Here is a 13,122-nt window from a genome sequence, read left to right on the forward strand (position 1 = left end):
AGAGAGAGAGAGTCCCAAGAAAGCTCTGCATTGCCAGAGTGGAGCCCAACACAGGGGCCCAAACTCACTAACCGTGAGATAATGACCTGAACCCAAACCAAGCGCCTGCCGTTTAACCGACTGAGCCCCCCAGGCACCCCTTTACTGAGCTGCCTTTGAATAACAGACACTTGTTCTTGGAATACCAGTTAGGTGCTTTCTATGGGAATGCATGTTGCTCTCAGTTCAGTTCTTCCTCTTCAATTCCCCAGTTCATTTGGCATCGTGAAGAAGCAGCACTCTTATTCCTAAAAGTTACAAGATGTAATCGTTAAGAAATCTTTGAAAGTGCAAAGTGTAAAAACAATTTTTTGTTTTGTAGGGTGTATAGTAAGGCACCCTTTATTAGAACCTTACCAAAGAATCCTAGTTTGGCCTAAATTTCATCCTTAGTCTAGCTATAAAGGAAAGGTTTGCTATGAAAATTGATAAACAGATGCTCGAGGGCCTGAGTAACCTACTTAGGAGAACAGACTGTTTTGAAATACTTGACTAACACCGATTTGGGGGAAAAAAGCCAATTAAGAGGCTTTTATTTAGTAAAGCAGGTGCAATTATTTTTCAATATGTTAGTATAGTTTTGCACCTTATCCATTTGGGAATCATTGCAGTGAATTTGCTTGAAAATATTCTGTACTTTCACCTTGTTAGTCCGAATTGCTAAGATTTGGCTGTATTTAGTCATTTTTAGAGGAAATGTTTTCGGTGAACTTTTCTTTTTTTGCTTATACCGTAGACCATTCTTCCGAGTGGAAAATGGCTGCTCAGTGTGCCAAGAGAATACAAAAGTCTTTGGTGGGAAAACACTATTTATGATCGTTTGAAATTGTTCATCCCCGGAAGTTTCTCAAATTAAGCTCATGAAGAGCCTCAAATTAGGCTCATCCAATCTAGCTCACTGCTAATCGGAGAAAGCAAAAGCTATTGGCAGGGCTGGAGTTTGGGCTTCCCTTACCCTTGGTTCCCACCTTCCCTTTGCAGCAACATGCCTCCAGTGTCCCAGGTAATGCTCCTCAAAGGGCCTTTCGGGCCCAGTAGGGCTCTTGTATGAGGTGTGGCACCACGAACAGTGCTCTCGTGAGGCCCTATCAGCCTTAGTGGCAATTAGTGACTGTTCTTGCTGGTCCTTCAACATAAAAGGTGCCAAATCTAAGATCAGATGTGATTATGCTGGTTTACATACTATTGCTTTATCATCCAAGAGCACAGGCCCTAATGTCTTAGAGGTTTCCTATACGACAGTGCAGTTAAAAGGAAAAGTGCTTCTGTGAGATGATTTCAGGTGACTAGGTGATGGACTTGAACTGGGGCTGTGTGTCCAGGGGGTTACGGTAGGCTTCTTTTTCTCTCTGATGTCTCAGGACTCCAGTTCCAGTTTGTATACTTGTAATTGCAATTTCTTAGCTTCCAAAATGGTGTTATTTCAGCCTTTCGGTCCATCAGAAACTTCACCGTTGCTTAAATTTTTTTTTTTTTTTTTTTTTTGCTCTTTGCAGCCAGAACTGTTTCACAAAGCTGTATGGTGCCACCAAGCCTCCAAGAGGAATGCAAAGATTTCATGATGTAAAAGGAGTAACTTATTAAAGAGAACCCTGGTGGAGCTAACGTAAACCTAGAGGATTTCTCTACAGATCTGTTGCCTGTTTGATGACAACAGGAAACATTTTCCTAAACAAGGAGGTTTAAAGCCTCCAGGGGAAGTATGTGATGAAGTTATAGGATTACTTCTATGCTGCTCAACCAGCAGTGGCTGTGGCTGTTTTTTTTTCTTTTTTTCAGGGAAATGAAACCTACCTCCAAAACATCTTCCCAGGCCAGGCCTCCTGCTTTAGGTCTCTGCGGGGAGGCTCCAAGGTTGAAAACAATTCTCAAAGTTACTTAGAAAGCGAAACAATTGGAAATCACAGAACTTTTTTTTACTGAGAGTGAAGAAGAAATAATGGCTTATGGAGCCAAAAATAACAAATTAGAAAAGTCAGTATAAGCCAAATAGAATCTCAGAATAAACTCTAATATATATTATTGGTAGCATTAGCAAAAATTAAGAAAAACTTGGGGGACTCCTGGGTGGCTCAGTTAAGTGTCCGACTTTGACTCAGGTCATGATGTCACGGTTTGTGAGTTCCAGCCCCGCGTCGGGCTCTGTGCGGACAGCTTGGAGCCTGGAGCCTGCTTCAGATTCTGTGTCTCCCTCTCCCTCTGCCCCTTCCCTGCTTGTACACTCTCTCTACCTCAAAAATAAATAAACATTAAAAACATTTTAATAAAAAATGTATCACTGATAAATTTCTATTCATTATTTAAAAAAAATTCCTCTGTTTATCTAGGAAAAAATTGCTGTTTTTCTCTTAACTTTTTTTAAAGTTTATTTATTTATTTGGGCTCAAACCCACAAACCGTGAGACCATGGCCTGAGCTGAAACTAAGAGTCAGACCCTTAACCAACTGAGCCACTCAGTTACCCCAAGATTGCCGTTTTTCAATTTTATTGGTGGAATACCTCGGCTAAGATTTTGAAACATCACTGTTCCACTGGGGTATACTTTGATAGTTCTGGTATAAAACTGTATTAGCTGCAGTATTCTAGAAAGAGTTACAATAGAATTAATGATAGCATGTAATTATGACCTTGAACGTATCATTCGGAGTTTACTCTGATGGTTCGTTGAGAGTTGAGGCACAAGGAAATCAAATGCTACATTCCGTATGTTTGATTTCATTCACGGCTTAAGGGAGAAGGGATTGGAATTGAGACCCGAGACGCTCTCCAGAGTCGCTGCGCAGTGAGTGGGAAGCTGGCCTGTCAGCGTGGGCTGGAGTCACGTCCATCCCATGCTGAGAGAACGGCATCATTGCTAATTGAAACAGTAGAGATGATTACTAAGGCTGTAGCTTGAGAAGCAATATATACCAACACCAGAGGGGAAAGGGTATTTATTTAGGCAAGTTCACCATCAAATCACTGGACAGAATAAACAACTCATGGAGAAAATCAACGCTTATTACAATCCAAAGGGAACCCATGGTAATTTGCTGATTTCTCTAGGCACTCTCAACGTGATGTGGAGTAAAACTCCCCTAAACATTTTCTACCGGATGAGCAGCTACGATCGTGAAAAATCCCTCTTTTTGTTCTTGTGGTTGATACCTCTTTCCATGGTTTTCTGAATTATATTTAAGCATGGTACAGTGTATCTGATGTTAGCAAGCACCCAATTTAGCATTAATTTCTCTGGCTGGAAATATGAGCCATATGTTTATGTTAGTAAGAGCAACAGTACGCATTTGATCGTTTCTGAGGAGACTGATATATTTTCATCTCAAAGAGGGAGTTCTGAGAGTTTGTATTCCTTTTTTGGGGGGGGGGAGTTTGTATTCATTTTTGAAGCATCAGCAGCTTTCAGTACAGAGGCCACACAAGTTTTCTGATCTTATTTTATTTAATTTCTCTACTGGTCTGACTCTGATTAAAGGTTCAAGTGAAATTGTGATTCTTCTATGCCTTGATTACGTTAAAGTATTTCTGTCTCTCTCCCGGCACAGTGGTAAAATTGCAAGTAAATTAATTGTTACAAAGTTGCAGCAGGAGTAGCGGCTACTATTCTTTGAGGTGGCTGTATTACTAGATTTCCAGATGGCTGAGATGTTTTCTTTAAGATCCTCAACCCCGCTCCATAAAAGCATTTTCACGAGGGTACAGAAATCTAACTGAGCAGCGCATCTTTCCAAGCCCGTTGGCGTGCACACAAACAGCCTTGATTTGGGGAGCCAGCAGGGGGCACGTAAAACAAAATGAGGGGGGGAATAAAAAGGTTGCACATAGAGTAATTTTAATCCATTCCATTTTTAAATACCACAATAAATTTAATTTTCACAATAAATTAAATAGCCATATTCAGTTTACAAAATAGAATTACTTAGTGTGAAACCAGTATTTACAACAATATACAGTATGTACATGACATTTCTCTTTGTGGACGTAGGACATGGAAGTGAAAGGACTTAACTTTCAAATGTGTGATTGACATGCCACGTGTGACAGACACCATGGTCTCTACGAGAAAACAATAGTGCAAAATCACCACAGGAACTTTGGAACAGTGTCAAGTTTATGAGACAAGACATTCTTTGAAATAATAAGAAAATAGTATTTTCTGTTTTCATGGCACCAATTCAGTCTCTGAATTAAAGAGCCAGCTTTCCCTTAGAAAAGAATGCATAACTGAATCCTCTACCTCCTGAAGCTTCGCAGCCATTGGTGCGTTTTCACACACAATCTTTTGGCTTAAATCTATGAAAATGGCGGGCGGCAAATTCTGACTCAAAGGAAGACTAACTCTTTGAGGATAGCTGAAGTCACTGTCCCCCAATACCACCATCTTTTCTTTTCGTCAATAGCTTAAAAGATGCAACTACTCAGACGGCAAACTGTTTTGTTTTTGTTTTTTTTTTTTTTTTGTCAATTTTCAATAGAAAAAGAATTGATCTTATATTTGGTCACACACTGCGTATGTACAAGTATACATGGAAAAATGACTCGGATAGCTGTGTCTAAGAAAAGTGCATATTTTAAATCTAGGGGAGACATTGTGAGTCTCCAGCCACAACACATAGTGTTATATGACTTATTATTTTAGGGCCAGTTCAATGTCCTCCCAGTGATCTGGTAAAACTTTTGATTGAAAGGGTGAAAAAATTTGCGCAATTTGGTAATGACAGAGGGGTCCACCTCTGGATGAATGCGTCCCTTGCTGCCCGCCAGGCACTTATTAAAGATAATGTTAAATCGCAAGCAGTAAAACCCTCTGGTAGCATTGAAATATAAATTGTATTGACTTATCCTCGGGGGAAGATTTAGGAACTTCTCCACAAGCTGAAGTTCTGGCAGAGGTTCCGTGATGAGGCGATCTCCGTCCACAATGTGAAACTGCTCAATCGGAAAGTATTTTAACCACCTTTCCAGATGTTTGGTGTAGATGCTGGTTCTTACCGCCTTGTATTTTGTGTTCACTTCGCAGGTATTTGGGTCTATTGCCAGCTTCTCAAACTTGTAGTAAGTTTTATTCTTCCTCTCCTTCCCCTCTAGCACCTGAGTGTAATCAGAAATAGCTCTTGTGGTTGGCTCCCTGACAATGATCAACAACTTGATGGATGAGTTCATTTTGTAAATCCTTTCCGGAACCTCCTCCGTGATAAAATATGCTGGGCTCTTTTCAATTGTGATTTGCTGCGGGTAGGAAAAAGGCATCTTTTTCCTATACCACTCAATTCCCTTGGCATAATTCTCATCATTGTCAAAGAAGTGGATTTCTTGAGAGGCTTTGACCACCGCTGGATGGAGGTTCAGCATCTCAAGCAGGGCCCTTGTGCCTCCTTTCCTCACCCCAATGATAATGGCCTTGGGGAGCTGCTGGACCAGGTCATGAAGGCGAACTTGCTCCTTGGAAGTATTGCCCTTCCGGAACTCGTGCAGCAGGCCCCGCTTAAACTGCAGGGCGCGGAGAGGGAATTCGGCCTGACTGCGGGCTCCGAATCGTCCTTCGATGGGGCAAATGGGTTGTAGCCTGAAAGCAACAGAAAGAGGCTCTTAGAAGCTCACTGCAACTAACTTGTCACTTTTCTGCTTCCCTAGTCAGAGTAGGACTTTAAATGCATAAGTAACACTACTGGTTCCCAGCCCGCTGCAATCCGTAATGAACATATGTTTGGGAAATTTTATTTTAAGCAACCCTGTATTAAATGGAGCACACATAATTGATGGGATTATTTTTATTAGTGCTCCTTAAAATTTTTATTCACCAAGCACTTAATTGACTACAGCGTGTACTTATGTTCACAGTACAGGACAGACAAGCGACACCAGCCATACTAATAGCCTTTTCACAGCCCACGAGTTAGCATCATTTAGAAAACGTGAGAGGCAGGAGATTATAATCTTCAGCTGCGAGGCGGAAGGGTGGCTAGGAAGCCGCGTCTTTTGGGTTTCATGTGGTATTATTTTCTTGCAGCTCAGCAGCGTTCACGTGGCTCTTAAAAATCCCTGAGATGTAATCTGGATAGAGGTCCCAGGCTCTGCCCGTGGCTATTTGTATCATCAACCTGCAAAAATCCAATCCTGGCATTTGCTGAGCTTTTTCATTCTATGAGAATTTCTGCCGTTGGCCTTGGGGACAGCTAGACAAGTACTGTATTTCTTCTGCTTCTCTTTCTCTTTCTATCTCAAGGGGTCAAGATTATGTTTCTGCTTTGCCGAATGTAGGAACAAACCCCATGCCATCAGCAACGGCTATCTATCACCTACCCCCTCGCCCCCCCCGCCCTGGACCAGAAATCAACAAGACTTTGGCAGGGCAGGAAGCCTCAGGTCCTCACTGCCAAACCCATGTAAATTATAGCGCTCAAGCTCGTGAAGGAAGGAATGCAATGGATGGAACCAGAAAGGAGGATTTCCACTTCAACGTTGCCCTAAATAATGAACAACCACCACTGCTTTTTACAGAGAGAACGCTGTGGTAACGATCCTAATGATACCGGACTAGAGTCCTGGCTTGATTTGGCATGGCCAATAAATACGGGTGGCAAATTGAGTTTCCTTTTGGGTAACAGTCTGGAATCTAGCTGAAACTCATTATAACATCCCTGAGTTTATCTGAGAAGGCATTTTAGCCTTCTTGTTAAAGGGTATAGTATTAGTCAGGACGGCTGTTAAGCCAATCCTCCAACTGAAGCTTCTAGTTACCCTAATTATTTGGAGTCTATGTTCCCCTCTCTGTGGCAATGAGGCTGTCTCTTGCTTTTCCCCAGAGACCCTATTATACCGTTCTTATCTTCTCTGATGTTTATAATTAAAGGGAGAAGAGAAAAACTTCACCAACACATTCCGAAGAATTGAGGGAAAAGGGTTTGGCCTGTCCAAACATCTGTCATAATGCGTATGGAAAATTACACTCACATATTATTTGTGATGTTTGTTTTTTCTGATTTTAGAAACAACCCACGCTCATTGTAGAAAACGTGAAAATATGGACTATGACAAAAATAATGGGGTGTGCTACATTACATATTTTAGGGAAGCGTGAATTTTGTGTTTATAGATTTGTTAATAGGATTAATACGCTAGAGTTCTAAATGGAAGATATGAAAGTAGCAACACATACAACGATATTTTTTATTGTCACATTGACTGGGATATTGCAAATTCATCTTTTAGCTCATCTTGGGTTCTGGTCCAAAATTAAGCCCTAATTCCCTAAGGCATCCATTGAATGTAATGGATGGACTTCTCGCCTGCGCATCCAAAATGAGGCTTGTGCCTTCCTTGGGAGAAATGAAGAGATAGTCAATCCACGCCTTTCTGTAAGGACTTAATTCTCTTGCGGAACTCTGGCTGAGAGGCTGAAACAGGGCCATTTTCCTTCTTTCCTCCTGTCCTCTTTCTATCTTCCACCTTGGGAGCTCATTCCCTGCAGAACAGTTGCTTTTTTGACTTCCTGACTCACAATAGGAGACAATATATTATTTCCCTTTCCTGAAGAGTAGGTTCTGTGCATGGGCCTCAGACATGGGAAAAACATGGAATCTTAGGACCAGGAGGAGCAGAAGTATTGGAGCTCAGCCTCCCTCCCAAAGAGCAGGGTCCTCAGTTACTAAAGGATAGGCCTAAGTAAGTGCGTGTCAATTTTAGGCATCATCTGTTCAAACTCTCAAATGAGAGGTTTCGGGAAAGCCCACCAAACAGTTCAATTCCTTGTAAATGCTACCCCATTGGAGACTAGAGACCAAGTTAAAAACGAAAAAGTCATCAACTAAGTAACTAATATGTTAATGATCATTAGATCAATTACTCAATAAAAGGAAAATGAATAGAAGCTAACTAAAGGTATTGAAAGACCTGGACATAAAAATTCCAGTAGGGACCTAGTACAATGGTGCCCACCTCCAAGCTTTTCACTAATAACTAAGTACTACTTTAGAAAACTACTCGAAGTCAGGGATAAGCCTGGATACTACCATTTCTCATAGTCAGCAAACCACTGGGTGGGAAGTTTACTTAGGAATTTTGAATTGAAAAGCATCAGAGGGGTTCACTTTACCCAAATTGACACTGGCTGAAGGAAAATAAAAACCACTGCAACATTATTTGTTAAATAACCAATTGATAAGCTCTAGAGATTAGAAAAGGAGAACTGTAGGGAAGGTAGTTTTAAGTGTGGCTGCATTTTCATGAAAAATGGGAATTGAATTCCTCAGTCTTTCCGGGGCAAGACTTGATTTTAAAGGGCAAAGAAGGAAACTTTGCGTTCCAGAAATTAACTTCTCTGTCCTTTCCAATCATACCAAATGTGGGACAGTCCAGAGCCACTCAATGTCAAGCCAGCTGATATTGCTGGGACTTTGGTAAGACTAGTATCATCTCTCAACTGTTTGCTTATTTACAGCTAAAATGCTACCTCTGTAAATTTCCTCTCCATGGATTTTCCATTGTTTTCTGGGCAATTACTCTGAGCGACAGCCTCCTCATTTGATACTTTCAGCTCCTTGAAACCAGACCTAATTAACATGGTTAAAACTCCCCAAGGCTACAGCCATCTTTCCAAGGCAATGGATTCCAAACTTGATGAGCTACTTTACAGGCTCATACATAATCTTAACTCTTGTGGTAGCACACTAATTGCTCACTCATAAATTTCAAAATGAAGATAAATAAATACAACATCACCATTTTGCTATGGCTAGAGGTCAACAACCAGATGCACACAGACCACACTGAGCTCTCGTAAATGACATTTTTACTGCTTTATCCCTTCTCTGAAAACAAATGTCAACACACACAGAATACAAATGGATCTTGACGAACACCTTGGCTTGAGCAACTTGGATCTCTTTTTTTCAAAGGCTCAATAAATCAAAATCAATACTGCAGAAAAGCGTGTTTCTTGGGAATTTTGAGAGAGGAAAACAAATGGATGGATTTAAGATTATGTCCTAGGGAAGTGTAAATCAAGAGACACTTGAAGTCACATGGGCATGAGTATGTGTTTAATTACCTACCTATCCAAGCTCCCAACTCTGGCGACTAGATACAGGAGACTCCCAACGGCAAGGCTTCCCAGCACCAGGAGCTTCTGTCTCAGCCACGCCTGCTGTTTGAATAGCATGGCCCTCCATCAACCTTCAGGACTTCTGCAGCCTGAGAGACAAGGGATAGAAGGGGACTCATCAGCAGTCATCTCTAATAGGCTCTGTGGATTGTCACAAAGCCTTGGAGGGGTGGGAGTACAGGCTGTATGGGAAGTGATGCTTCATGAAGAAAAGATCCCATACCAACCTTAACTATGTTCATGATATAACAGGTATTTCCCAAAACTTGTCTTCCTTTTCCTGGCCCATGTTATAAGAGCAAATACTAAACTAGGGGGAAGAGGGGCACCTGGGTGGGTCAGTTGGTTGAGCGACCGACTTCGGCTCAGGTCATGATCTCGCAGTCTGTGAGTTCAACCCCCACGTCAGGCTGTGTGCCAATCGGTCAGAGCCTGGAGCCTCTCCAGATTCTGTGTCTCCCTCGCTCTACCCCTCCCCCATGCATGCTCTGTCTGTGGAATGTAGTGCATGATCTGGTGAGGAGGCTGGAGGAAGGAATCCCAAAAGAGGGAGATAAGAGCCATATTCATCCAACACACAGTGAATAAATATTTATGGAACATATCCTACGTGCTATATTGTGTACCAGGTGCTAAAGAGATAGTGGGCAACATGGGAGTCTATGGTGTAGTGGAGAAGAGAGATACTGACTAGTAAACGTAGGATTCACATATATTCACAGACGGTAATAACAAAGGAACAGGATCCGCTGAGAGAGAATAACAGGAGGAACCTATTCAGTCTTTGCTGAAGAAGTGACAGTTGACCTGACACCTGAGGATGAGAAGCAAGGAGGACAGGGCAACGGCAGAGGAACCAGCACGCACGAAAATAGTGCGGAAGAAAAATGCTTGGCCAGCTTGAGAAGCGAAGGAAGGCTGGCCTGGATGGACACAGGAGCTGCGGGTGGGGAGAGAAAGGGCTGAGAACAAAAGCAGAGAGGAGGCAGTAAGAAGGGTCTTTGCAGGGACTCGATGAGCCTGTGGTTACCACTTCGAACATCTTTCCTTGTGTGTAGGTAAGATGGGAAAGAGAAGGGAAAGAGGTAGTTCAGGAAATTCTCAGATAAACCCTATCTGAGTACAGCAGTGGGCTAGACCTGCTCACTGACGTACAAGAAGAAAAGGCGCGGAGCCCAGAATCTATCTGCTTTGCTCTCTAGGCTGGGGGTTCTCTATCGGGAGCTTGCAGGAACTTTAGGAAATGCACACCTGCTACCACCTTCAGAGATTCCATTTTAATGGGTCTGAATTAATCTTGCATCGTGTGTGTGGGTGTGTGTGTGTGTGTGTGGGTGGGTGTGTGTGTGTGTGTGTTTTACAGTGGAGTGAATGACACACAAAACTTAGTCATTTTTTACTGTCTTGTTTTCCTCTTCAGATACGAAGTTTAGAAAACTCTCTCCTTAATTTCTTCCTGCTTTGTCTTCCGAGGCACAGGATGCCTCCCTTATTTCTTAACATCTGGGGATATTCTCCTTGGGCATTTCCTATGGCCCATATAGTCTGATTATTCTTCCTCACCCAAGTTATTCTGCCCTCCCGTTTTTGGTTATTTGCTGACCCAGTCCAATCTCTTCTTGAAAGTGCGGGCCCCTCCTTCCGAGGTACCAGCTTGGAGACTCAGCTTCCGTCCGTATTATTATTACTCCCCAGCAGCAGCCTCTGTGCCCTTCAGGCCAGCGTCCTTGCTGCCTCTCATCCCTCTTCGCTCTCATCTCTCTGCTTTTGTCAGCTTCCTCACTGGCCTGGAATGGCTTTCCTACATTTCCTCCAAGAATCTCAGATCCTGTGAATACCTTCCCGCGGAGGGTGATCCTGGTGGATGCGGATTTTGGAGGAGGAAATCCCAATATGCTGCCCATTAGTGAGGAGGAGTGGGTCAGGCCCATCGTGTCGGTAAGTATGGGAACAGAGGGTAACTGCTGGGCTTAGAGCTAACACGGGAGAGACATTTGCGTGTAGGGGGAGTAAGGCTGTGGAGCTACCTCACGGCTGCACTCTGTTCAAGGTTGGCAGGCAGGAAAGAAAAGGACTGAGGAATAACGGAGGCCGCCGGGGAATTAGCCCAACTCAGGAGAATGCCACAACGAAGCTCTCAAGCTCTCTACTGCAATGCATGTGCCATCTGGTAAACAGTAGGTTATGAAACCAGACTGAGTAGGAGCCACAGTTTTTTCTACCGCCACTGAGGATCTTTCATTCTCAAAGGCTCCAATACTCCACCTATAGACTGTCCTTTTATGATAAGTCCAGGTGTTACCATGGAGGTCTTGCTCTGTGGGATAAGCTGTTCCGGCCAGTGCAGCTTATGTCTGAGATGCCTTAAATAGACCCCCTGGGGGTTTCTCTCTCTTTGGGAAACCTCATTCTTGACACATTTGTTGACACTGCCTCCTCTACTTTGGCAGGCCCATTACACGCCCTCAAGTCTACTAGGGTGCTGAGGAGAACCAAAATTCTTATTCGAGCACTCAGCTAATATGAATGAGTCATCCATGATGCAGTGCAAAGACCACTGGATTGGGAGTCAAAGACCCCCGAGTAACACTTTGGTTTAGTTTGATAACTGAAACTCTCTGGGTTCGGGTATCCTCATCTGTACGATGAAGATAATGATGTCTGTCTCACGGGGTTGTGATGACATGAGCCTTCAGTAAGATAATGCGGGATAGAACTTAATGAATGTCTGGGCACTTGACAAAAATGAAGCATAACAAATACCTTTGGGAGATTAATGTAGTTGTTCTTACAATGCATTTTAAAGAAGAAGAGAATGCAATTAGTGCAGTTCTCATTAATAGCATAATTGGATTGTGGAAAATGTAAGCCTATTTCTAATATAAATAACTTTCAATGGAAATTACTGTGAAATATGAGAATGGTAACACTATATTCGCTCCTCAAAGCAAGATGGCAAAGCAAAGAATTACCATAAAGAGAGACAAAAAATGAACACTTACTGTGTTAGGCTGAAATCTCTTGGAATTTTTGAGAAATGCGGAAGCCAAATCAGTAGTTCTGAATAAATGTCCCAGGACACGGGAAGTGAAATCGCATTTTGTTCTGTAATCAGTCTCAGACTATATATAAACTAAGAGACAGTACCCTAGCATCCCCTGAATCAACCCTGCTCAGGGAACCAAAGGTACTTGGTGAATTTAACATTCGAGATGCCTCTTTGGTTTCCATCATGAAGTGCTTCAGGGTCTGCCTGAGTCTTAAAAGCTGGGAGTTGTTGCTCTTGGTCTGAGGATTCAAACCAAAGAGAAGCCACACCATCTAAGTTTTACCAAAAGCAGTATTGAACTGGGAAGGAGGTTAAATGATCCAAAGTTCCTTCTTTTGGCTATGCCAACTTTGATGGATATTTCAAAAATCTTACATCACAGCAGTCATACTGGTAATAGGCAAGGTATATAAAATTTTTTTTAAGGTTTATTATTTCTTTTTATGTATAGAAAAAGGTTAAAGACCTATAGTGACACAGAAGGCCCCCTTCATCTCCAGTTTTTAATCTCTCAGTGTTTTTCATTTGGTGTGCCAAGAACGGCACAATTATAGTTTCTCCAGACTACTAAAGCTTTAATAGACATGGGATCTTAGCTGAACAAAGCAGAGTAGCTAAAGAACAGAGTACATGGCCAGAAACAACAAATTGTATAGACATCTGGCTGTTTCTTCAAAGCAGCACTAAGCAAAGAAAAGAAATGATTCCCAAGCTGAGACAAAGAAATAAGGGAACTCAGAAATAATAATAATAAAGATATGTTCAAGCGCTGCTCAAAAGCTTGTAGACATGGTTACCACAAGCCCCCGGTAGCAGTAAAAACAGTAACAGAAACAATAGCAGCGAAGTTCATTAAAAACAACCAAACTCACAGAGCAGAATTATTCCAAGGAAAGCATAACTGTCTCCCGAGCGTTAGCTCATTTAGTAACA

At 42.3% G+C, this 13,122-nt stretch overlaps 1 protein-coding gene across 1 annotated transcript; it reads right to left on the bottom strand.

Moving 5' to 3' along the window:
* Positions 1-3,336: 3,336 nt before the first annotated feature.
* HS3ST5 (heparan sulfate-glucosamine 3-sulfotransferase 5) lies at positions 3,337-9,225 on the bottom strand. The gene is made up of 2 exons (XM_032593324.1): positions 9,091-9,225; positions 3,337-5,603 (listed from the first exon to the last, which is right to left on the bottom strand). Exons 1-2 carry the CDS (start codon positions 9,195-9,197, stop codon positions 4,673-4,675), a joined length of 1,038 nt encoding a protein of 345 aa, XP_032449215.1. The 5' UTR covers positions 9,198-9,225; the 3' UTR covers positions 3,337-4,672.
* Between the last annotated feature and the right edge of the window lie 3,897 nt (positions 9,226-13,122).

This window comes from Lynx canadensis, chromosome B2 (genome assembly GCF_007474595.2).
Source record: "Lynx canadensis isolate LIC74 chromosome B2, mLynCan4.pri.v2, whole genome shotgun sequence".
Lineage (NCBI taxonomy): Eukaryota > Metazoa > Chordata > Mammalia > Carnivora > Felidae > Lynx > Lynx canadensis.